Source organism: Hemitrygon akajei, chromosome 4, assembly GCF_048418815.1.
Source record: "Hemitrygon akajei chromosome 4, sHemAka1.3, whole genome shotgun sequence".
Taxonomy (NCBI): Eukaryota; Metazoa; Chordata; class Chondrichthyes; order Myliobatiformes; family Dasyatidae; genus Hemitrygon; species Hemitrygon akajei.
In genome coordinates, this window is record NC_133127.1 from 71,456,646 (window position 1) to 71,482,553 (window position 25,908).

Below are 25,908 nucleotides of genomic sequence, written 5' to 3' on the forward strand. Positions count from 1 at the left end.
GAGGGAAGTGGGACTAAAAGTGTGTTGGCTGGGTGGGTCTTGTCCTTGATTATCCTGGCAGCACTGCTCCGACAGCATGCAATGTAAAGTGAGTCCAAGGATGGAAGATTGGTTTGTGTGATGTGCTGGGCTATGTTCACGATCTTCTGCAGCTCCTTCTGGTCTTGGACAGGACAACTTCCATACCAGGTTGTGATGCACCCTAGAAGAGTGCTTTCTATGGTGCACCTATAAAAATTAGTGAGGCTTTTAGGGGACAGGCCAAATTTCTTCAGCTTTCTCAAGAAATAAAGGTGCTGGTGGGCCTTCTTGGCAGTGGACTCTGCTTGGTTGGACCAAGTCAGGTCATTTGTGATATTCATCCTGAGGAACTTAAAGCTTTTGACCTGTTCCACTTGCGCACCACCGATGTAGATGGGGTTGGGCGGTCCGCTACTCCTTCTGAAGACAACAGCCAATTCCTTTGTCTTGCTGACATTGAGGGATAGGTTATTCTCTTTGCACCATGCCACCAGGTTCTTAATTTCCTCTCTGTACTCAGACTCATCATTACCCAAGATATGGCCTACAATTGTGGTGTCATCAGCAAACTTATATTTTGAGTTTGATGGAAACTTGGCTACACAATCATGGGTGTACAGTGAGTACAGCAGGAGCTGAGTACATAGCCTTGTGGGGCACCGGTGCTCAGAGTGATTGTAGAGGAGCGCTTGTCCCCTATTTTTACAGCCTGAGTCCTGTCTGTGAGGAAGCTGAAGATCCACCTGGAGATCTGAGTGCTAAGACCCAGGTTCCAGAGCTTAGGAATCAGTTTATTTGGAATGATAGTATTAAAGGCAGAGCTGTAGTCAATGAAAAGGAGCCTTACATATGCGTCTTTATTCTCCAGGTGTTCTAAGGAGGAATGTAGTGCCAGAGAGATGGCTTCTGCCGTTGACTTGTTGCTCCGGTAGGCAAATGCAAAGCGTCGAGGTTGACCGGTAGGTTATGGTTGATGTGTGCCATAACCAATCGCTCGAAGCACTTCCGAGCAATTGATGTTAGAGCCACAGGTCGGTAGTCATTCAGGCATGCCACCTTGCTTTTCTTCGGCACCGGGATTATCATTGCCTTCTTAAAACACGAGGGGATCTTAGACTGAAGCAGGGAGCAGTTGAAGATGTCAGCAAACACTCCAGCTAGCTCACTTGCACAGGCCCGGAGAACCCGTCCCGGGACGCCATCTGGGCCTGTTGTCTTCCTAGGATTTATCTTCAGGAAGACTCTTCTAACGTCTTCCTTGGTGACGATGAATCTTGATGCCACCAGGTCCGGTTCATCCAGAGGGGGCGGGACGCTCCTCTTCTGTTCAAATCTTGTGTTGAATACTTTAAGTTCGTCAGGAAGAGAAGCGCTACAGTTACTGATATTCCCAGCTGGTTTAATCCACACAATGTTTTTAGTATATAAATAACTCAGCAAAATCGTGTAGAGGAGTGAGGAACCGCACTTTTCTCCAAATTGCTAGACAGTATGTGCCACAGCAATGTTAGCCTCCCAAAAACTGGGGCCAGTTGACATGTTCATGGGTTTTGGTGAAATTGCTACATTGGCATTATTAAAATTAATTAACTCCTTGAGAAAACAGTGTTGGTATTTAATGATACATGAATCCTTCTAATGATTATATTCATTTATCATGCCATTCACTGACTCCAGCCTAAAAAATTGAACAACTGGGAATTGGCAGATGTAAAATTATTGGAAAAATTTAAACTTCTTACATTTACTTTCTTTTTCTTCATCTAATTATAACTTTTGTTTAAAAAAAATAGCAGAGTTAATTCTTATTGGTACTTCTCCCTTCTCTCTTCCTGCTTCTGTTCTCTGTCATTCATTTTCATTGGTTAAGTAAACAGGTTGTTGGTACCAGGGATTCCCTGATTCTCTTTTGGCACCTTGCCATTCTATCACTTCCAGTAATTTGTGGTGATAATTTTTTTTAAGCTGATGTGCCGTTTAAAAAACAATCTATAAACGAGAGAAAATCTGCAGATGCTAGAATTCAAAGCAACACACACAAAATGCAGGAATAACTCAGCAGGCCTGGCAGCATCTATGGAAAGAGTAAACAGACAACATATTGGGCTGAGACCCTTTATCAAGACTGCTATCTATAGTCTACTTTGAGAGATGTCATCTTTCTGCAAATTTGAGAGATTCTTTTCATTTTGAACTGAATGCTAACTCTAATGGAACAGTCTACCTTTGGTATCAAGTGAGTTTGTACTCAGTTACAATGCATGCAGGCTCACATTTGCAGTAGATTTTTAAAGCTTTTGTTGAGCAAAATACCAACAGGTAAGTATTCCCCAGTATGTCTGCAATATAGTTGAAAATTGTCAATGCTTTCAAATGGTTTGTAGTCTTTTTTTTAGTTAAGGTGGGTAGGAAGATAGAATATTAGCTGTATTTACATGTTGCAGAGGAAAAATGAAGCATGTATTTGAATATAAAATAAATGAAAGCAGGCCACTTGTTCCCTTATACTTATTCCATTGTTCATTAAAATCCTAGCTGATCCTTTACGTGAGTGACACTTTCCCTTACTAATGTAAATATTTTTATTTCATTGATATCCAATATAAGAAAGTTTAAAACTGCTCTCCATTTAAAGTCAAAATCAAGTTTATTGTCATGTGCACAAGTATATATGAGCACATAGCAATGAATAAGTTGCAGCAATAGAACGGGCACATAGCATCAGATGCATAGCATTCACAAGAAAAGCATAATTTAAACATAAATTGTACATTTAAGAAAAAGAAACAATTAGAATAAAGCCTATTGGAGTGCAAAGTGATCGAAGTGCTAATATACTCTGGTAGTGATTAGGGTTTTGCTGTTTGGTTTCAGAGCCAAATGGTTAAAGGGAGATAGCTATTCTTACACCTGGTGGTGATCTGTACCTCCTGCTCGATGATAGTTGCAAAAAGATTATGAATGACACACACAGTAGCTCAGTGGCTAGCCTAAAGCTATTACATCACCAGTGACCTGGGTTCAATTCCATGGCTGGCTGCAAGGAATATGAATGTTCTCCCCGTGACCATGTGGGTTTCATCCGAGTGTTCAGGTTTTCTCCGACATTGAAAGATGCGTGGGTTAGTAGGGTTAATAGGTCACATGGGTGTAACTGGGTTGCATGGGTTTGTTACTATGCGGGTCTGTTACTATGCTGTATCTTTAAATAAATGGCATGGGCTGGAAGGTGGGCTTCTTCCACCTCCCGGTTCATGTGCTGCATATGGCACCCATGTTGTGACCTCCGTTCCAAATCTACAGTTTACTACTAATTTCTACCATTTTCTTAGAATTTTATGTTCAAGTAGCTGATCTGATATCTCTCAGATATGATAGACTGACCCTTCTGAACATCGGAAAAATGGCATTTACCCACAATGTGCCGCCTTTCCTACACTGAGATCCCCTACTTGTGCGATCCATGGGAGACTCATCTCTTACACCGCCACTACCTTGGAAGAAGCACTGGAGGCAAGGGAGAAGGTCCAGTTTCCTGGTGAGGCTGAGACGGTATGCAAATCAACTGCTGCTCCCTAGCATACTCCTGGCTAATGTTCAGTCCCTGGATAACAGGCTTTGTGGACTGAGAGCCAGAAGTTCCCAACAGTGGGGAAACAAAGGAATGCAATGTTTGTGCTTCATGGAGACCCGGCTGATGGAGGAGATCCAGGATCATGCCATCGAGCCCTCTGGGTTCTTTCTCCCTGTTTCAGGCAGACAGGTCGAAAAACCTCACTGGGAAGAGTAAAGGAGGAGGGGTATGCTTCATGGTCAACAATGCTTGGTGCAACCACCAGAATGTGCATGCACTCAAATCCTTTTGTTCACCAGACCTGGAATACCTGGTGTTGCTGTGCAGACACTACTGTCTGCCTAGGGAGTTCACGGCTGTTATCATCACAGCGGTGTACATTCCAACACAGGCTGATACTGATCTGGCTCTCGAGGAACTGTACAAGACCATCAACATGCTGGAGATTGCACACCCAGATGCTGCCTTCATCATCGCCGATGTCTTTAATTGAGTGTCGCTGAGGAAAGCCTTGCCGAAGCTTTGCCAGCACATCCAGGTGAGCGCTCATGGAAATACCACACTTGACCACTGCTACACTCCCTTCTGCAACACTTACAAAGCTCTCCTTCACCCAGCTTTTGGAAAGTTGGATCACTCTTCTATCCTGCTTCTGCCGACATACAAGCAGAAGCTGAAACAAGAGGCGGCCATAGTAAAACCATCCATTGTTGGTCTGACCAATCAGCCTCCATGCTGCAGGACTGGAATATTTTCCATGATGAGGATGTCTCTGAGTTCACTGATGGAGTCACGTGCTTCATCCAGAAGTGCATTGATGATGTTGTCCCCCAGAAGTCGGTCAGGGTGTTCCCGAATCAGAAACCCTGGAGCAAGCAGCACATACGGCACCACTGGAGCTTGCATCACTGGAGATTAATTAGAGCTCAAGAAAACCAGCTACGATCTGCTCATAGCTATCAAGGCTGCGAAACAACAATATAGGGAGAAGATTGAGTCAAGATTCACAACGAATAGCACACGTGACTTGTGGCGAGGGCTGCATAACATTGCAGACTTCAAAGCCAAATCGCAGCCTCTCCCAGATGAGCTCAATCGCTTTTACGCTCGGTTCGATGTCGCTAACTCTGAGTTTCCAACGAGAGCCACAGCTACAACCTGCAACCTGGTCATCTCTGAGGCTGAGGTACGCATATGTTTCCAATGAGTGGACAGTCACAAGGCTGCGGGACCGGATGGCATCCCAGGGCGAGTCCTCAGGGTGTGCGCAGCACAACTGGCAACTGTGTTTCCAGACATTTTTAATCTCTCCCTCTTCACTTTATAGAGTGCCCTCCTGCTTCAAATTATGCACCATTGGCCCTGTACCAAAAAAGACCAAGGTAACATTCCTGAATGACTCAATAATAAGCAAATGCTTTGCTACCACCCAAACTGGACCCCCTACAATTCGCCTACTGACACAACCAATCGACAGATAACACAATAGCCACTGCTTTACATACTGTCCTTACACATCTGGAGAAGAAGGATTCTTATGTGAGAATGCTGTTCTTGGACTACAGTTCAGCATTCAACACCATAGTTCCATCCAGGCTCGACAAGAAGCTCAGAGACCTCGACCTTGACCCTGCCTTGTGCAGCTGGATCCTGGACATCCTGTCAGATCACCAGCAGATTGTAAGAGTGGGCTTCCTCACCTCCAACCCTCTGACTCTCAATACAGGCATACCTCAGGGCTGTGTACTGACTCCCCTCCTTTACTGCCTGTATACCCATGACTGTATTGCCATCCACAGTTCCAATCTCCTAATTAAATTTGCCGATGACACTACATTGATTGGCCTTATCTCAATCAATAACAAGATGCCCTGCAGGGAAGAAGTCGTCTCTCTGACACAGTGGTGTCAAGAAAACAACCTCTCCCTCAATGTCACAAAAACAAATGTGCTGTTTGTGGATTACAGGAGGAATGGAGATGGGCTAACCCTTATTGACATCAATGGATCTGGGGTTGAGAGGGTATGCAGCTTCAAGTTCCTCGGCATCCACATCACTGAGGACCTCGTGTTCTGTACACACCAGCTCTGTGGTGAAAAAGGCACAACAGCGCCTCTTTCACCTCAGATGGTTCAGGAAGTTTGGTATGGGCCCCCAAATCCTAAGAACTTTCTACAGGGGCACAATTGAGAGCATCCTGACTGGCTGCATCACTACCTGGTATGGGAACTGTACCTCCCTTAATCACAGAACTCTGCAGAGAGTGGTGCAAACAGCCCAGTGCATCTGTAGTTGTGAACTTCCCATGATTCAGGACATTTACAAAGACAGGTGTATAAAAGAGGGCCCATAGGATCATTGGGAACCCAAGCCATCCCAACCACAATCTCTTCCAGCTGCTACCATCCAGGAAACGGTACCACTGCATAAAAGCCAGGACCAACAGGCTCCAAGAGAGCTTCTTCCACCAGGCCATCAAACTGATGAACTTACGCTGACTTGAGTGTACTCTATATTACATCGACTGTTCTATTTATTGTTAATTACTATGACTGCACATTGCACATTTAGATGGAGACGTAACATAAAGATTTTTACTCCTTATGTATGTGAAGGATGTAAGAAATAAAGTAAATTCGATTGATGATAGATGCTGTCTTAAGGCAGAATCTCATGTAGATACTATTGACTGTGGGAGAGAGGATGTGCCTGTGATATTGGGCCAAGTTCACTACTTTTGCTGCTGCTTGTACTCCTGTGTATTTATATTGCCAAACCAGATCATGATGCATACAATCAGGACACTTTAAACAGTATACCTGTAAAAGTTTGTTAAGTATTCAGTGACATGCCAAATCTCATTAATCTTTGAAGAAAGTAAAGATATCCCACATTTGAATGATTTTTCCAGAATTATTCCAAAATAGAATTTGTCATAATGGCAACAGATCATGAAAGAAAACAGAAAATGCTGAAAGCTCAAGGCAGGTCAGGCACCACCCAAAGGACAAGCGTTTAACATATTGTGTTCTGGAATCCTTAGAACTTATGAACATTTGACTAGAGTCCAGATCAAAAATACTAACAGCTTCTCCTTCGACAAATGCTATCTGATCTGCTATGTGTTTCCAGCAATTTCAGTGTTTGTTTCAGATCTCTTGACATCTACTCTTTTTTTTGATCAATAAGTTATTAAGAGTTTTCAGGAATATCTCAAGCAGCTGTTGTGTAGGTTTCCTGCTGGTGGCACTGTAATATAAATGGAAGCAAAAGAACTGAATATTTTTCTTATTTTATTTCTTTACAGTATATGAATTTTTTTTTAGAATACAGTATACCTCTCAAAGTAGAACTCACACAATTTACAAAAAAGATAGTTATCTAAAAGGCAAGATCTATATAGAAACCAGGAGATTAATTTTGATTGTAGATATTCTAAAGGATGAGAAGGTTTGACTTGATTATGATCAAGTCAGAGTCCACACTTGTCCTTGTCTACAGTCAAGTAAGTTACGTAAGTGCTTTACCAGATAGTTCACGTGTACTTAAATGTACTCAGTGAATTGATTGCACTATCATAGCAATGGCATAGGGTTAACTGGCTGTGAGTTTGTTTACATTACTCAAGTAGTTTTATTTGAGTTAACACATGTGCTGCTGAGGAAGAGAAAATTGATTTGGCAGTATTCAGAACAGGATCAAATAAAAGTTCATAAATATAGAATTTCTGAATCTAGTAGAAAGAATGATACACAGCTACTTTCTTTCAATTTTGTTTCCAAATGAGGTCTGCTTTTCTCCAAGGTTTTACACACACGAGTACACTGCTCTAGAATTCTGTATGTTCAGTTGTAAAACATGAAAGCTGTATGGTATGTCTGTAAATCATGGGAAAATTTTGTATTGGTAAAAGTGTTTGGAATTTGCATTGCCCTATAAATGAATTAATGAATAGCGTACCAACACCTGTTAGAACCACTGAAGTAATATAAAATCAACACAAATAATTGGTCTGTGAGACATAAATGTTTTGATTAATAATACTGAACACATTTTTCTTCCTGAATACTGCTGGGTGTAACTTACAGATTTTGGGCTGCTGATCATAAAAATCACCATGGAATTTCTCTTATCACACACCATTTTTTCTTGAAATCATCTATATTTGTTATTTCAATTCATAATTCAGATCAATTCAAAAGTTGCCTACAATGTAGACTGAAAAGTCTTTTATCTAGTCCAGGCATCCCTGGGCATGCTTGGGCAGGGCAGATGCTGCATGGCAGGACAGGTTTTAGAAAGGCTATGAAAACATTACACACACACCATTCTGTGTATTGCATTTACATGTATATTGGTTTGCGGTCACATTGATACACATACGCTATACGCATAGCATTTTGGGTGTACTCATTATAAAAAAAAGTCATTGATTTTCAGGACGATTTGCAAAAAGTCTCGCCAATATTGCAACAGCCGCAATACTTCCTGTTATATTTGTGGCGAGTATATGCTTAAATCTCAAATATGGAGCATGACTCCTCTTGTTAAGAAAGCCTATGAACTCTTGGTGTAAAAATGGGCTCCTCACTTTTGTTGCGCAAAATGCGCCGTCAATCTTAGAGCTGTGTTCAGAGTTACTTGGAAGTCAATGCCTTTGCCCGTCCTGATGATATGGCAAGAGAGAGCAGAAGGCTCATGTGACAGACTGCTACTTCTGTCTGACCAATGAATCTGGATTCTCTGCTTAAAAACAGGAAATCCATTGAATGACCAATCTCTCTTCAGTGATGTGCCCTGTGCCACACATAACAGTCTTCTAGAACCGAAGCCACTAGAAATATGGAGACTAGAGGAGGCAGACAAAGATCCCATGATGCATGAGCCAGGAATGGAAAACATCACTGTTACTGGTACCGATTTTGAACCCTTTATGTTAAGTGAGCCTCCCCTGGTAACTCTTTCTTTAATCCTTTTCGCTCCTTATGGAGCATAGGGCCTCAACAAAAGTCCTCCACTTCCTGCGATCTCTAGCAGATGTTTTTGCAGTCTCCCAAGTTTGACCGGCGGCTTTCAGTTCATCCAAAAGCCTATGCCTCCAGGTTTGCTTTGGGCAACCTCTTCTTCTCTTCCCTTGTGGATTCCATTCGAGTGATTGTCGAGTGACATTCGACTGGCTCTTCCTCAAGGTGTGGCCGACCCATCTCCACTTCCTCCTCCTTATCTGGAATACAATGGGCTCTTGGTTTGCTCTATTCCATAGGTCTAGGTTTGACACTCTGGGACGCTTTCTCTGGTGGACAGAGCGCATCTCCCAGTGGCCACACATTTTAATTCCACGTCCCATTCCCATTCTGATATGTCTATCCATGGCCTCCTCTACTCTCAAGATGAAGCCACACTCAGGTTGGAGGAACAACACCTTATATACCATCTGGGTAGCCTCCAACCTGATGACATAAACATCGACTTCTCTAACTTCCGTTAATGCCCCTCCTCCCCTCCTTACCCCATCTCCGATTTATCTATTCCCCCCCTTTTTGTTCTGTCTCTGCCCATCACTCTGCCTGTTCTCCATCTCCCTCTGGTGCTCCCCTTCCCCCTTTCTTTCTCCCTAGGCCTTCTGCCCATGATCCTTTCCCTTCTCCAGCTCTGTATCCCTTTTGCCAATCACCTTTCCAACTCTTAGCTTCACCCCACCCCCTCCGGTCTTCTATCATTTCGCATTCCTTCCCCCCCCCCCCCCCCGCTTTCAAATCTCTTACTATCTTTACTATCTTTTCTTTCAGTTAGCCCTGACAAAGGGTTTTGGCCCGAAACATCGACAGTGCTTCTTCCTATAGATGCTGCCTGGCCTGCTGTGTTCCACCAGCATTTTGTGTGTGTTGTTTGAATTTCCAGCATCTGCAGATTTCCTCGTGTTTGGTCAGAGACATAATTTGTCAAAGGCAAAATCAAAATTAATCGGTTCAAGGCTGCAAGGATGAAATCTGCTGTCACCAGGCACAAGCATTTCTGTGAAGGAATTCAATATTTGAGACAGATTTTTCCCAGAATGACTGACACCAAGAATAAGGAAGGCATTTTTATTGGTCCACAAATCAAACAGATCATCAATGACAATTAATTCAAAGAACTTCTAGTGGGACCGGAGAAAATCACATGGAAGGCATTCAAGGATATTGTTGAATATTTTCTTAGCAGCTATAGAGCACCAAACTACATGCAGCTGGTGGACAATGTGCTTCAAACATACAAAACCATGAAGTGCAACAGTTCTTCCCTGCAAATTTTGGCACTGTCAGTGATAAGCATGGTGAAAGGACATTGCAATCATGAAGAAACTGTATCAGGCAACTGGAATTCATCAATGTTGGCTGATTATTGGTGGACACTTAAGCGAGAAGCTTCAGACTCTGAGTAAAAACGAAAATCATTAACAAAACATTTTAGGTTAGTTGAAAGTGACAGCACAGTTATGCAATTAAGTGCATTATATTCAATAAAAATAAATTTCTTCTTTCTCCAAATTCCCATGTGATAGAGGTAGTCTGAAATTAAATTTGCATTCAGCTTTAAGTGGTATCATAAACAAAAACAAATATACTGAGGAAACAACACCTTCAAAAATAAAAACAAATGCTGTCCAATGTAACTGATAAAACTTCCGCAAATGGAACAAAAAGCGAAACCAAAAAATCTATGCTCAGAGCATAAGATCCAGCAATCAATATGGAGAATTCCATTGTTTGTGCAAACACATTCTTAAACTACTTGTCTGTGTTGTAAATGAAGTTTCTATGGTTTTATCAGTTTGGTATAAAATGTCTTGGTTTTTTGTTTCTATAATCGCACTGAATGTTGAAAGAGAAACACAATGGAAATAGTAAACCCCTGTATTAGATTCCTTTTCTGAAAGAAAAATCAGATAAATTTTTTGTATTTATCAGGTTAGAATTTATGTATTTTAAGTTGCATATCCTGTTGTATTGACTGTATAAACAAAAATATTCGATACAGTATCTGAACAGATAGATGTTAGTTAATGATGTCAGAATGAAGTTTTTAAAATTAGCAAGGTGAAACTGGAAAGTGAATGAAGGAAAGAAATTATAAGTAATCAACTTTGATATGAAATACGTGCCCTAATCCCTGCATTACCAATACTTATCCTAATCCTACTGAGCAAGGCAGATTTATCCTTTTTTTTCACACCAGCCATTTTTGCCTGAAGCTGAACAATTGATGTTAAATAGTGGGTGGTTTCATCCTGTACAGAAAAGGATCAACAAAATCAAAACTAATCACATGTTTTGTTCTGTTGGAACAGTTCATGTTTTAGCTGAGCAAAACTGGGCCAAGATATAGTGAGATATTGATAGGATACATGTAAACTAGTACAAATAGTACGCTTTCTCAAGAATCGTTTTGTCCCTTGGTCTCAATGTTAATTAAATCTATTACACTTTCCCTGGTGGAGTTGTTTTGTCCCTTGGTCTCAATGTTAATTAAATCTATTACACTTTCCCTGGTGGAGTTGTTTCTGTTGGAAGTATATTTTTTGGCAAGATCATCACAATGGAGTTGGATTGCATTTTTGCGATATCTTTATGCAAACATTTCAAAAGAAATGCTGGATAAATACAGTCTATAGCCTTTTAGCTTTTCCTTCCCACCTTCCTTCTCACAATGTGAGTTGATAGTTTATTAGATCCATATCATTCTTGTTTGAGCTGAGTTAGCAAAAATAGAGACAAAATCTAGAACTTCACTTGCTTTTTGTCCAGATGCACACTAAATTGGTAGGAAGTATTAAAGTTTTAAAGAACAGCTTATCACTTAAGGCTGATTTATACTTGTGCGTACGGGCTACGCCGTAACGAGCATGCGTTGGTGTGCGCCAAAACTCTAGTTGGCGGTGGGGTTTTTATGCCACTGTGTTGAGTTTCTTTGTGAGAGACATGGACAAGGAAATGCATTTCAAACATTTTCTCATGTAAGCAGGTAGATTTGATGATTTGGTTCATCTATTTCGCATCGGTGTACGCACAGCCTACAGACGTGGCGGAGAAGAAGCAACCGGAAATGCATAGGAGGAAATGCGATGCTACCAAGTGGACCAATCACAGTTGTTGCGGTCTGCGTTGCCGCAACATGTGAGTAACTTTTCTGGAGAGGTGCACGTCACCCTACGTTGTAGGGTACGCATTACCTACAGCGTCAACGCAACACACAAGTATAAATCAGCCTTTAAGGTGCTTCAATTTGCTGAAAAACTGAAGATCTCCTTGTCATTGACATAGCTAATATGAAAAACAAGTACAATACTGAAAGCATATCTTTTAATTAAGGTGTTAGCTTATTCAGTATTGTTCTTGTTTTATTTTCAAAACATAAGAATTTTTCTGGAAAGAACAGAATGGAACTTTGACAAGTGGATTGCATATTTGGTACTTAAAGATTTATAATTTTCTATAGAAATAGATTGTATCAGAAATCTAATTAAATCTATGGTTCTTTTTTATTTCTGTAGTGGAATGTGCTTATCAGATTCGAGAGTAAAAGCAAACATTTCAGTGAAAGTTAGTTTTTCACTCCCTGTGCAAGTTAGCTTCCTTGTAAAATCTTTTTTCCCTACATAGTCACTGCATTTGCATCTATTTATTTATAGTAACAAATCTTCCCTAATATTAGTGGCAAGACCAAATGTCTGCTGTATCTTGCATGAATTTATTATCATTGAATATTTATTCAATTTTTTGCAGACGGCAGAAAATTTTACTGCTGGAGATTTGTATGTTGCGTTATGAAATATATTATTTTGCTCTTAGCCTCTGCATGGAATCATGGAATACTTTAATACAGAAGGTTAGTCAGTTCATCATGATGATACTGGCTGAAAAAGCTATTAGGCATATTTTCACTTTATTCCTTGTGATCTATAGCCTAGGAGGTTTGCATCCACCCAGATATATTTGAAATATGTGTGTTTGTACTTCCACCAACCTTCCAAATGAAATTTTCAAACCCTTTCCAATCTCTGGTGGAAAAGCTTCACCTATCTCTACATTAATCCTTCTATCAGTAACTTTGAAGTCTGTGTGCCTTTTATTTCCCTCATAAGAAAAACTGAGAGGAATCAACACAAACTTCTAAGGAAGTAGAGGCGCTGCCGTACTTTCTTCGTAATGGCATTTACATACTGGACCCAGGACAGAACCTCTGAAACGTTAACACTGAGGAATTTAAGGTTGCTGCCCTCTCCACCTCGGATCCCAAGAAGAACTGGCTCATGGACCCTTGATTTCCTCCTTCAAAAGTCAATAATTAGCTCCTTGATCTTGCTGATATTGAGTGATAGGTTATTGTTGTGGTACCACGCAGCCTGATTTTCAATCTCCTTCCTATATGCTGATTTGTCTCCACGTTTAATTCGGCCAGTGACAGTGGTGTCATCAGCAAATTTAAATATGAGGTTGAAACTGTGCTTGGTCTCACAGTCATAGATATAAGGTAAGTAGAGCAGGGGACTAAGCACACGTCCTTAAGGTGCATCGGTCCTGCTGGAGATTGTGGAGCCGATGTTGCTGGTAATACAAACTGATTGGGGTCTGCAAGTGAGGAATTCGAGGATCCATTGCACAAGGAGATATTGAGGTTAAGGTGAAGGTTTTTGATAAGTTTTGAGGGGATGATAGTATTGAATGCTGCTCTAGTGATGAAGAGAATCCTGATGTATTGCATCTTCACTGTCCAGATGTTCCAGGGTTGAGTGACAAGCCAATGAAGTGGCATCTGCTGTTGAACCATTGTGAGGGTAGTTGCTTCTCAGGCAGGAGTTGATTTATCATCAACCTCTCAAAGCACTACCTCATGTAAGTGTAAATCTCAGATTAGTATGAGATTAGAAGAAGACATAAAAAGACTTATGTAATGCAAATAAAATATTTAAGTGATTAAAGACACAATGTAAAGTAGAAAAATGTGAAGCCATTCCCTTCAGTGGAAAAATAGGAAAAGCAGTATAATGGTCAGAGCTTCAAATTGTTGGTTTTTATTGGGACCTGGGAGATCTTTATACAAATCACAAAATAGACCTGGCAAACAGGAAGGCAAGCAGTCCTTTGACTTTATTTCTAGAGGTTTGGAATATATGAATAAATACATCTTGCTGTAATCACATTGATTCCTGGTGAGATCACAGCTAGAGTTCTGTGCACAGGTATGGTTCTCTACCAAAGGAAATACATACCTGCAATTGTGGGAGTGCAACTGAGATTCAGAATATTGATTTTTGAGATAGAGGGGTTGTCCTATGAAGAGATATTACCGTAATCAAACAGGATCTCTACTCTCTAAAATTCAGAAGAATGGGAGATAAGCATAGTAACAGAATAAGGAGAGGTGCTGCTGCCTCAGAGCTCCAATGATACAGGTTCAATTGCGATCTCTGGTGTTGATGGTGTGGGGTTGCTACCTTCTCCATATGATTGCAGGGTTTCCTTTCATGTCCCAAAGATGTGTGGTTTGGTAAGTTAATTTACCATTGTATATTTCCACTAGCTTGTAGACAAGGGAAAGAATCAGGAGGGAGTTGATGGAGATGTGGGGAAAATTACATGGGATTGGTGCAACTGGGTGCAGATGAATGACATCAACTCAGTTGGCTAAGTGGCTTGCTTATATGCTGTATGACTTTCTGTGGGGTTTAATAATGTATATGCATGCAAGATATTTATCAGGTCTCAAAAGTAATTGGTTAGAACCGATTTGGGAAGAAATTTCTTTATCCAGAAGTTATTACATTTTTGGAAATATCAACATAAGGGAGCTCTGGAGGTTTATTTCTGGGTATATTCAGCATGGGAATCAGTAAATGTTTGAATATTAAAGGAATTGATGCATAAGCTCTAGTATAGGTAAGTAACACTGATATAAAAGATTAGCCAACATTTTATTGATGGAGATTTGTTTTGAGGGGCCATATTAATTACTCTAAAATACAACTGCAAATGCTGTGGATCAAAGAATACGTACACAACGCTGGAAGAACTCGGCAGGTCAGGCAGCATCCGTGAGAAAAGAGTAGCCAACGTCTCGGCCCGAAACGTTGGCTACTCTTTTCTCACGGATGCTGCCTGACCTGCCGAGTTCTTCCAGCGTTGTGTATGTATATATTAATTACACTGTAGCTTCAATGAGGTATTTTAGTAGGATTGATGGTTAGACTGCCTTGGACAGAACACATCAACATTTTGTTTATAAATATTACCTACTTCCTCCTGTGCATATAGTTCTTATGGAAAATGTATTTATTCAGTGCAGTATAAGTAGTTCAGATTGTGGATCAGCTCCATCATGGGCACTAACTTCTCCATCACTGAGGATAATTTCAAAAGGCAGTGCATCAAGAAGGCAAGAATCCATCATTGGGGACCATCACTATCCAGGAACTGCCCTCTTATTGCTGCCATTAAGAAGGATGTGTAGAAGCCTGAAGGCACACACTCTTTGTTTTAGAAACAGACTCTTCCCTTCTGCCATCAGACTTCTGAATGGTTTCTGAGCAGCAGCTCACTATTTATTTTCATATTTTTATTGTAACTTACAGTAATTTTTATGCATTGTACCTTATTACTGCCCCAAAACAACTCATTTCACAACATGTCAGTGATGATATGCCAGATTTTGATTCTGATTCTGAAATAAGCAATATAAAAATGTTTATTTTCAACTTCTGCATAATTTCCTGAAAACTGATTTGAATGATTGTTTATTTATCAACATACTTTAGTGAACATAAATCATTTATGTGGAATTCTAAGGGGTTACAATCTGCATTCCTTTTACTTGTGTCATAGGACACAAAACCCTAAACCAGTAATGTTCTCAAATACTGGAAGAACTGTGTCATAATCCTTGAAAGTAATCATTCATTGCTGCAAGATCATTGTCTGTATGCTACTGTGCCTTGCTATTTGTTCCAACTTGCCTCTGGGAACCCAGCTCAGTATAGGGGCTGCTTTGACTCAGATGTCCAATTGCACTCACAGAACTGCCTTGGCAACTTGTAAGCCCATATCCTCTGACTCATCAGCTGAAAATGTTTCAATATTTGACATTTGCAGTCAGTAGTATTGACTGCAAATGTCAAATATTGAAACATTTTCTTTCCTGAAAAAATAAGTAAAGATATTATAGAAAAATTACATTCAAAGCACTATGAAATATGTGCTTCAATTAATTGAAGACCTGTAACTAATTTTAATAACAAAAGACACTACTTTTTCTTGGCAGCCAATGACTTGTATTCATTTGAATAGGCCTGCCTTTGCGTATGCCTGAGAGTTGGGAAGACCACAAAAGACCTGTTGGATGGAGGAGACCATCAGTGCAGCCATAGCCTGCTAATAGAAGATCTGCCTTTTTACTTACATTGATTTTTCAAAAACATTATGAAATTTAGTGATATACAAAGCAGTTTGACAGTTATGGAATTTTTAGCACAGAATGATGTGCTTATAGTAGTTTCTGGAAAAACACGTATATTGGCTCTCTTTGCTACTCCATCTGTAACTATGTGAATTTCTTACTTTTATCATTTTCCTCAATTTCATGTATAAGTATCACCAATAAATTTCTGCCAAAATACTGTAACATTCTGTGAGTTAAAATGCCTTTACTTCCCAGGAAATCTCTCTAATTAGAGCTGTGGTGCCTTATTTCAAATTGCTTTCCTTAACAGTGACTATGCAATGTGCAATGAATGACTATACTGTGCATCTACATCACTTTTTGTCCATTTTCTAGCTTTTAGTTTGACCTAATAGTGGTTGGATTCTTGCTTTGGCAAATGCATTCAAAGTTCAAAAATGTTCAAAGTAAAATTTAATATCACAGTGCATACATATCACCACGTACAACCCTGAGACACTTTTCCCTGCTTGCATACTCAGCACATCTATAGAACAGTAACAGGATCAACGAACAACAAACTATACAAATGGAAATATAAACATATAGCAATAAGTAACAAGACCCTGAAATAACGAGATAAAGAGTCCTTAAAGTGAGATTATTGGTTGTGGAAACACCAGAAATAGAATGAGTGTAATTATTCTCTTCTTCAAGAGTATGATGGCTGAGGGATAATAACTGTTCTTGAATCTGGTGGTGCAAGTCCTGAGGACTTCTACTTCTACTTTCTATCTGATGGCAGCAGTGAGAAAAGAGTATGCCGTGGGTGGTGAGGATCTTTATGATAGATGCTGCTTTTCTATGGCAGTGTTTCATGTAAATGTGCTCAGTGGTTGAGAGTGCTTTATCCGTGATGTACTGGGCCATATCCACTACCTTTTCTAGGATTTTCTACTTAAAAGGCATTGGTGTTCCCATACCAGGCCGTAATGCAGCCAGTCAATACACTTTCCACCACACATCTATAGAAGCCTGCCAGGGTTTTTTATGGCATGCCAAATCTCCGCAGACTCCTAAGAAAGTAGAGGCGGTGTCGTGCTTTCTTTGCAATTACATTTATACGATGGTCCCAGGACAAACCCTCTGAGATAGTGACACCCAGGAATTTGAAGTTACTAACCATTTCCACCTCAGCTCCTCTGGTGATTACTGGCTCATGGACCTCAGGATTTCCTCTCCTGAGATCTACAATCAGTTCCTTGGTTTTGCTGATATTGAGGGACAGGTTGTTATTATGACAGCACTTGGCCAAATTTTCAATTTCCCCTCTGCATGCTGATTTGTTACCACCTATGATACAGCTCTCTTCAGTCTCTGCCTCTACAGCAATGATTCTTATCACCTGCATGTAATCATCTCCTTAAAGCACATCATTGCCCTCCACTGCCTGTGCCTGCAATTCTACTTCTTATTAGCCCCATTCCACTGTCAACCACAAATGTAGATCGACGTCCACAAATTAACTAATGACATTCACTTCTATCTCCACCTGCCGCCAAACTCAATTTCTAGGTCTGAAATGGTATCACCTCTCCATTTCCTAGATCATTAATTCTCCTCTAAAGTTTTATCTCACAGATTTTTTTTTACAATTTCCTTATTGGTTTCCTAAATTAATGCTACCATGATATTGGCTTTATAAATTCAATTTGATTTGCATCCAAATGTCCATCCACTCATGGTGAGAGTTGTTGACATGAAAAAATTAATTTTTCTGTTGTTGTTCATTAACTCTATTAACATCATGAACCATGTAGATACCTGCAATGACTTTCAATTCCCCAAATGCATGAAAGTTAAGTTCTTTGTTTTTGTCTGTAAATCTTTCTGTGACCCAATTTATCCTAAATCAACAAATTTGCGAATTCTCTCTTCTTTAGCAATGGTCTTCTGTGTTTTCAGGATTCTGGCTCACCAAGCAAAGCCTTCGAGAACTTTGGTATTAATACCTAGAATTGTCAAACTAATTACCTCATCCTTTTCTTCATAAGGAACCTTTTAAGGAATCTGGTTTTGATTGAGTATTCAATCATCCTTTTTTAAAATTTACATCCAAGGTCTAATATCTGTTACCTCTCTATTTTTATTATTTCACCAACTGCATTTCTTTAAATAATCATAAAAGATATATTTCAAAAGTTGTTATTTGTAGAATATCAACCATAAACAATTAAAGTAAACTTAATACTGGAGATGCATCTGAAAGTTAAATGTTATTATGTAGTGGTTGGTGAGGATGGTTTATGTTGTTTGACTTGATGACCTAAGAGTAACAAATTTATAGGTTTTTTAAAAATAAATGTTTATTATTTTATGCCTTTGTTTTAACATGTGGGATGGATTGGGTACCATGACTGTCCTGACAAAGGGTCTCGGCCCGAAACGTCGACAGTGCTTCTCCCTATAGATGCTGCCTGGCCTGCTGTGTTCCACCAGCATTTTGTGTGTGTTATTTTGGTCTTTATATGGAGCCAAAATGACATCTCCATCTCTGAAACAAAAGAAAAAAATTCAGTACATCATCAGGCAGCATGCATGAAGAGAAAATTAAAAAATAAAATCTAAAAGTAAGAAATCAAGTGTATTTTAAATTGCAGAAAAATGGACGGTGGATAGAACAAAGAAAACTGTTTAGGTCACTGGATGAAACAGTCCATCCAGATGAAGCAACATTTACATCCCTAGTTTATCTGTTTTCACTGCTCAGAATATGGTCTCCCTTCCATTGCAGATTGGGCGAATGCTTTACAGAACATCTCCATTCAGTCCACAAGAGTGACTCTGAGATTCCATTTGCCTGTCACATTAATTCTCCAGCTCATTTCCACTATTTCCTGTCTCCTTTGCCTACCTACATTGTACTAAAATGTCTACAATACACTCAAGGAACAGTTCTTCATCATTCATATGGTCATATTGCAGCCCTCTGGACCCAGTATTGAATTCAACGGTTTCAAGTAACCAGACTTTTTTGTCCTTTCAAGGATGTTGCAATGTTTCATTTTCAATTTGTTCTTTTTTTTTACTTTAACAGCAAGAATTTAAAATACACAGGCATCTTGGGTTACATATGACCTGACTTATGGAAATCTGACTTTACACAATTTCTCCCATAGCATTTTCAAATTAGTAATAATAGAAAAAATGTTCAGCAGCATTCATTAATGACTATATACAGTACATGTTCAATTTCTAAAGTGGTTATTGTTAAGGAAATATTTGATTAAGTGAATTTATTACATTCATAGATAGAATGATGCAATATGGATAGCCATAGAAAAGGAATCAGTCTATTGAGAAATTGGCTTATGCGCTGTTCTCTCAAATGGAACCTTTACATAAACTTGGCATGGGCTGTAATAGTTACCTCAACAAATTTCGCAGACAATGCACATTGATGACACAGACATTTAATAACAAATTGAGTGACCCTTTTCTTTTAAAATAATTGGCTTCCTGAATTTCCTCTCCTTAAGGTAGATTGTAGTAGGCCTCCGTTAGTCTCGATAGACCATGGATTTGCACCTTGGAAAGTTTCCAGGGCGCAAGCCTGGGCAAGGTTTGTTTTTTTTATGGAAGACTTGACAGTTGCCCAAGCTGCTAGTCTCCCCTCGCCACGCCACCAATGTTGTCCAAGGGAAGGGCATTAAAGGTAGATAATCTGTGTGCAACAGCAATATGAAAGTAAAATACTGTAGTTGCTAAATAAAAGCAGAAGAAGCTGAAGTACTTAGTAGGTCCTGTGGCTTCAGGGGGAGGGGGAGGGATAGAAAAGAAGAGCCGATGTTTCAGGTTGATAAAGCTTCATCCATCAGAACCCAGGCAACACATGGGTTCATCCATTTTGGTAGATATATAAATTAATTATTTGCCTTACCCATAACATTCAAGTTGAGGTGTCTAATTTTCTTGGGAGAAAATTTACCAATAATGTGAACTTGCTTGAGTCTTCTCCATAGGAATTTGAAATTATTTGTAAGGTATTCAAATGCAGAATTTTCACTAATTTGTGAGATACTAATTCTAAATTAAATATACCTATGCATACGTAACAGAATTCAAATGTTTACACTAAGGTAAAGGCACCTACCCAAGATGTGCCATTTTGTCTTTAAACTTAAAATGTAGCTGTGCTATGTTGGAACAACTTTTAAAGGGATAATTTTTTTTTATGCTTCAGATGTACTAGTGAAAAATATATAAATGTTTTGATTTTGCACTTAGTGATGGACATCGGCATTGAGTATAACATTTCTCATGTCTCCTTATTTCAGGTGTGTACTCTTACCACTTTTGGGAATAAAACCTCCTCAGCAGAATCTCTTTATTGTTGTGGACTCTGTTGATGAAGGCTGCAATTATGTTGAAGGAGAGCAAAAGCCAACAGGCTTGACACGGACTATTGCAGAGCTTCTAGCATCTCATCATGAGTTTTTCCCACCGTGGCTGATGCTTGTCTGCTCTGCCAGAAGACAAAGTAAAATGGTGACAAAAATGTTCACAGGTGAGCTTGTTTTTCTTGCCCATTCCTGCTAATAATATAGACCTCATTAGTGTTGTGTGCCAGTGTGAATTATCTTGAAATAGCCTTAAATGTGTTGTATGATTGTAATATGCCAGTTAGACTTCCCTTTGGAATTACATAGGTTTCCTCCTTCAAGATTCAAGATTGTTTATTGTCATTCTTCATTACACAAGTGTAAAGAGAAAGAAATTATTGGTGTGTGTATATACTATCTATTTTAAAATGATAAACACCTTGTTGAACTAGTGTGGTTGGTGGACTTTGTACTTTGAATGTTTCAAGTAGATCACAATTTACCAGTGTTTTGAATTTGAGTTGGCGGTGGAAACCATTTATTGGATTACTCTTTGAAAAGTTACAATTTTAAATTCCAGCCCAAGTTGCCTTTCTTGTATTGAACAACATACCTTTATAGGTGAAATAATTTAGAAGACAAAACATTTTGTTGCCCTGTGGCAATGTGTATCAAGCAAGTGAAAGGAATGACACATGAAGTTGTGCTGGAACAGTGCATTTCTACATACGAGAAAAAGAACAAGTGCATTAGTGTATTTATACTAACAATGAATAAATAAGAAGTGCAATTGGAAGCATAGTTGTAAAAATATAATAATACTTATTACAATTTACTTTGACATGGAATTTTTGGGATAATGTCAATGTTTCCATTAACGGTCACAAACATTACCCTATATAATTAACAATAATGTTCATGTTTCCACTTGTCCAGGTCAGGAAAATAAAACATTACAGCACAGGAAATAGCCGTTTGGCCCACAATCTTGTGCCAAAACAATTAAATTAGTAATCAAATGTCCAGTTAATGTCATCCTCCTCCTGCACAATAACCATATCCTTGCATTTTCTGCACATTCTAGGAGCAGTTATATTTGCCTCTACCTCACCACAGGCTGTGCATTCCAAGTACCCACCAAAAAACTTGATCTGCATATCTCCTTAGAATTTACTCTCTTTCAGCTTAAATGTGTGCCCTCTTATATTAGACTTTTCACCCTGGGGGAAAAGGTACTGGCTGTCTTCTCTATCTAATGCCTCTAATAATCTTATAAACTATTATCCGATATCCTCTCAGCCTCTACCGCTCCAGAAAACACAAAGCAAGTTTGCTCGCCTTCAGTCTAGGCAGCATCTTGGTAAAACTCTTCTTCACTGTCTCCAACATCCTTCCTTTAATGGGGCATAACTTAGAGTTTTATAAAGCTGCAACATAACTTGCCACCTCCTGAATTTAGGTCTTCGATAAATAAAAGGAAGGGTGCCATGTGCTTTCTTTCCCATCCTATCAACCTGTGTACCCACCATCAGGGAGCTATGGACTTGGACCCCAAGTTCATTCTGTACATGAGCACAAGTTGGTTTTCCTAATGCCTTTTTGATATTTATTTTTCTGGTTTCTTTATAATCCTCAAAGGCTCTGCTTGATTTTAGCTTTTAAACCTTTTTTATGTTTTCTTTTATTTCTTGACTAAATTTACCAACCTCCTTGACATTCAGGGTTCCCTTACCTCGCTATTTTCGTCTTTCCTTCCATACTGTTCTCTACAATGTGCATTTGGTTTTTGAATACCCCTACACATGTCAGATGCAAACTAGGCTAAAAACAACAGTTCGCATTTAACTTTTTCAGTTACAGCCTAACACTCATGTAATTTCCTGTGCTCTACAGTATTGTTCTACAAGATTCATACAATGCCCATACTTATCCTCATCTATAGATATCTTAAAATTTAAGGAGTTACATTCACTGTTCCCTAACTATTTTCCAAGTAAAAGATTAGTCACCCGACCAGTTTCTTTGTCCAACACAGTGCCAGTATGGCACTTCCTCATGTAGGGGGAGGGACTGTAATACAATCCCATCAGAATGATTGCACCTTCCTTATTTTTGTGTTTACCCATATAACCAATATAGATTCAGAGGATGAACCTTCTTTTAGAACCTCTGAGTGAAACTGTGCTATTTCCTTGATTAATGGTGCAATTCCCTCCCATCTGCCTGTGTCCCCCAACATTCCTTTCTTACCTATGTCTTGATCTTTTCTAGTACAACAAAACCTTGGAACATTAAGCATCCAGCTCTATCTTTCTCTCAGCCAAGTCTCTGTTGTGGCCACAACATCATGGTTCCAGACACTAATCCATGCTCTTAAGTTGATAACCCTTACCCATAACACTCCTACTATTAAAACACACACTCTTCAATCTCTTTATCCAATGTGTCTTAGTACCTTACTCCTGCCTGTTCCTATTAGTCACGACATCTATACTTATTTCCTCCAGTTTCTGACCTGGTTCTTTGGTTACCACTCCTCTCACCCTCTGTAACAGACAGAACATAGAGTAGAATTAGAAATAGAATTAATAACTATCATATACTCTGTTTACTTTATTAACTGTACCAGGCAAAGTGCAAAAATCTACATTTAAATTTATATCATCTTGCAATGAAACTGGTGTCCAACTGTTTGCAATTTTTTTAGTGGTCTCCATATAAAAGAATCTTAAACAGCCCTTTAGCCACAGAAGATGATTCTTGCCCAACTGCAGCACCATAGTTGAATCTTTTTAATGCTTCCTTTTTTTTCCTGTCCATTGAATGAATTCTGATCAGAATAATTGTGCTTTATACTATCATATGCTGTCAGTTGATTTATTTCATGGATATATATCTTGCAGGGGTTTACAAGAGTACGTGATTCCTGAAATATGAGAATTTCCTACTTTGAGAGACATTCCCATGATATAGGATTTTCAATCATTTTCCTTTGGGCTGAGGAAATTACTCTCTCATCGTGATTGTTATTAACAAAAACATTTGAAATATACTCATGGATACAGAATTTACAATAAATCAAAGGAGGTATTTTCCAGAGTACATGGATATAAAATACCAAGCCAAACTTGTATAACTATAAATTAACTTGCAAACACCTTTTGAGTCATGTAATATTGATGTACTGTATGCTATATGCGTTGACCTGTTTTTTGGCTTTGGACAGTGTGAAATAATGTAATCTTCAGTTTTCAATAGCAGAAGCAAGCAGGTTAAGCTTTTGAAGCAAATTAATTTCTTTATCTCAGAATAATCCAGTCATGCAGTTTGCTGCATGCCACACACACGATTGAAAGGTTATTATATGATGGAATGTTTTGAAATCAATAATTTCATTCATTAAGGTCCTAGTGTAAAATTCATATTTGTAAAATTTACATGGAATTACCAGCTTCATCGTTCAACCAAATTTTTTTCTTCTTCAAGGTTTATTGGCAAAAGTTCTAAACAGATTCAGCAGGCTAATCGGGATGAGTATGTTGTCAAACATAGCTGAAAAATTAGATTTATATTCTTTGGAGTTTAGAAGAATGAGGGTTGATAATTTTGAAACACATTCGATCTCTAGGAGACAATGACAGGATAGATGTTGAGATGTTTCTAAAAGTTTAGAATTTGAAATGATGGGACAAGCTTACAGGATTAAGGAATGGTCACTTAAAACTGAAGTGTATAACTTCTTCTCTCAACTGGTGATGATTCAGGATGTCTTGCTCTGGATGATTATGGAGGCTAGGTTATTTGGGATTTAAAGAGGAATTAGATCAGAACATTGAGAGTTATGGGGAACTGGCACAACAGCAGAAATTAGCTTGGGGCAGATCGATTATTATTATATTGAATAGTGGTGTTGGTTTGAGGGGCCACATGGCTTACCTTCGCATTTATTTTGTATTTCACTCTCCAACTCACTCATACACAGTGCAAAAATCTGTTGAAATATAACTGAAACCTCTCTTACAGCTCTGCATTCTCAATATGTCAGAAATACGAATGAAAGGTTGATGATTGGTTTGAGGCCAACAGTGCTGCAAGAAAACCTGTCACTAGTAAATAAGCCATCTTCACCAACTTTAATTAAAAAAACTGAAAATACTCAAAATCAAATTAAATATATTGCTAAGTGTTGTACCAATGACTGCTGGGTACAAGTTTACCAGAAAACCTATTTGTCTTCATGACACTCTGTACAAGGAGCATATGTAATGGGATCAAAAAGACAACAGGTTAATCTGCAAAAAAAAACACCCAAAGACCAATTGTCATAAACAAATGTCAAAATGTGTGGAATGTGCCTTCAGCTGTATTCCAAGGAAATATCGTCACTGTCAGTGGAGCTTCAGATGATGTCTTTCATCTGAAACTGATAAACATTGGACGTTGTCACTGTTGCAGCATTTGCTTGAGTTTCTCAGTCTTTGAGACATGGGTCTGTACTGCGGAATATGTTAGTGCAAAGACTATAACCCTGTACGAGAACTGTGATTATGCCAACTACTGAGATAATAAGCTATTGAGCATCATGAGAAAGTATTTGCCAGACCTGGTTGTAGATCTTGAATGGACACGTTTACATTGGAAAACCTGCAGTTAATAATGATCTTAGTTTGACAGCTATAAGAGATTGGCGAGGAGCAAAGAATGTCATTATATTTACTCCTTCGTTGATCTCACCAAGGCAGTGAGTGGTCCGAGTAGCAGTTTATTAAAGCTGTTAATGAAGTTTAACTGCCATCCAAAGCTATCAATGTGCTGTAAAGTCAGCTCTGACAAACAAATATGTTTGAACCCTTTGACATCAAAAGCAGAATCGAACAAAATGTAGTTCTGACATTTGCCACTCCGGTGTTATTGCTGCTATTAAATGCCTTCAACTAAGCCACATAGGGTCTCTTCTTCTGTGTTAAGATTGATAGAAGTTTATTCTCCCTTGCCCACCTGCCCTCCCATTTCAGGAGGACTAGAATATAAAAGCAAGGCTGTAAAACTCAGGCTTTATAAGGCATTGGTCAGGCAATATTTCCCCTTTAGGAAACCTTGCTGACTTCAGCCTATTTAATCATGTGCCTCTGAACTGCAAAACCTCATCCTGATAATGGACAATAACATTTTGCCAACCATTGAAGTCAGGCTGATTGGCCTATAATTTCCTGTTCATTGCCTCCGTCCCTTCTTAAAAAGTGTAATGACTTTTGCAGTACTCCAGATCTATTCCTGAATCTAGTGATTATCGAAAGATCTTTACTAATACCATCACAATTTCTTCAGCTACCTCCTTCAGAACACTGGGGTGTGGACCATCAGGTTCAGGTGATCCATCAACTTTGGACCTTTCAGCTTTCCAAGCACTTTCTCCTTAGTAATAGCAACTATATTTAATTCTATACCCTGTCACTCAAATTTCTGACATACTGTTGGTGTTTTCCATGGTGAAGACTGATGCAAAATACTTGCTGA

The 25,908-nt window shown here is 39.1% G+C and overlaps 1 protein-coding gene across 1 annotated transcript in view; it reads left to right on the forward strand.

Moving 5' to 3' along the window:
• ankrd50 (ankyrin repeat domain 50) overlaps positions 1–25,908 on the forward strand; it is a 108,671-nt gene that overhangs the window by 22,085 nt on the left and 60,678 nt on the right. The window contains exon 2 of the mRNA XM_073042816.1: positions 20,347–20,576. Within this exon, the coding sequence (XP_072898917.1) occupies positions 20,347–20,576 (230 nt within the window). The remainder of the gene's footprint in view (positions 1–20,346; positions 20,577–25,908) is intronic.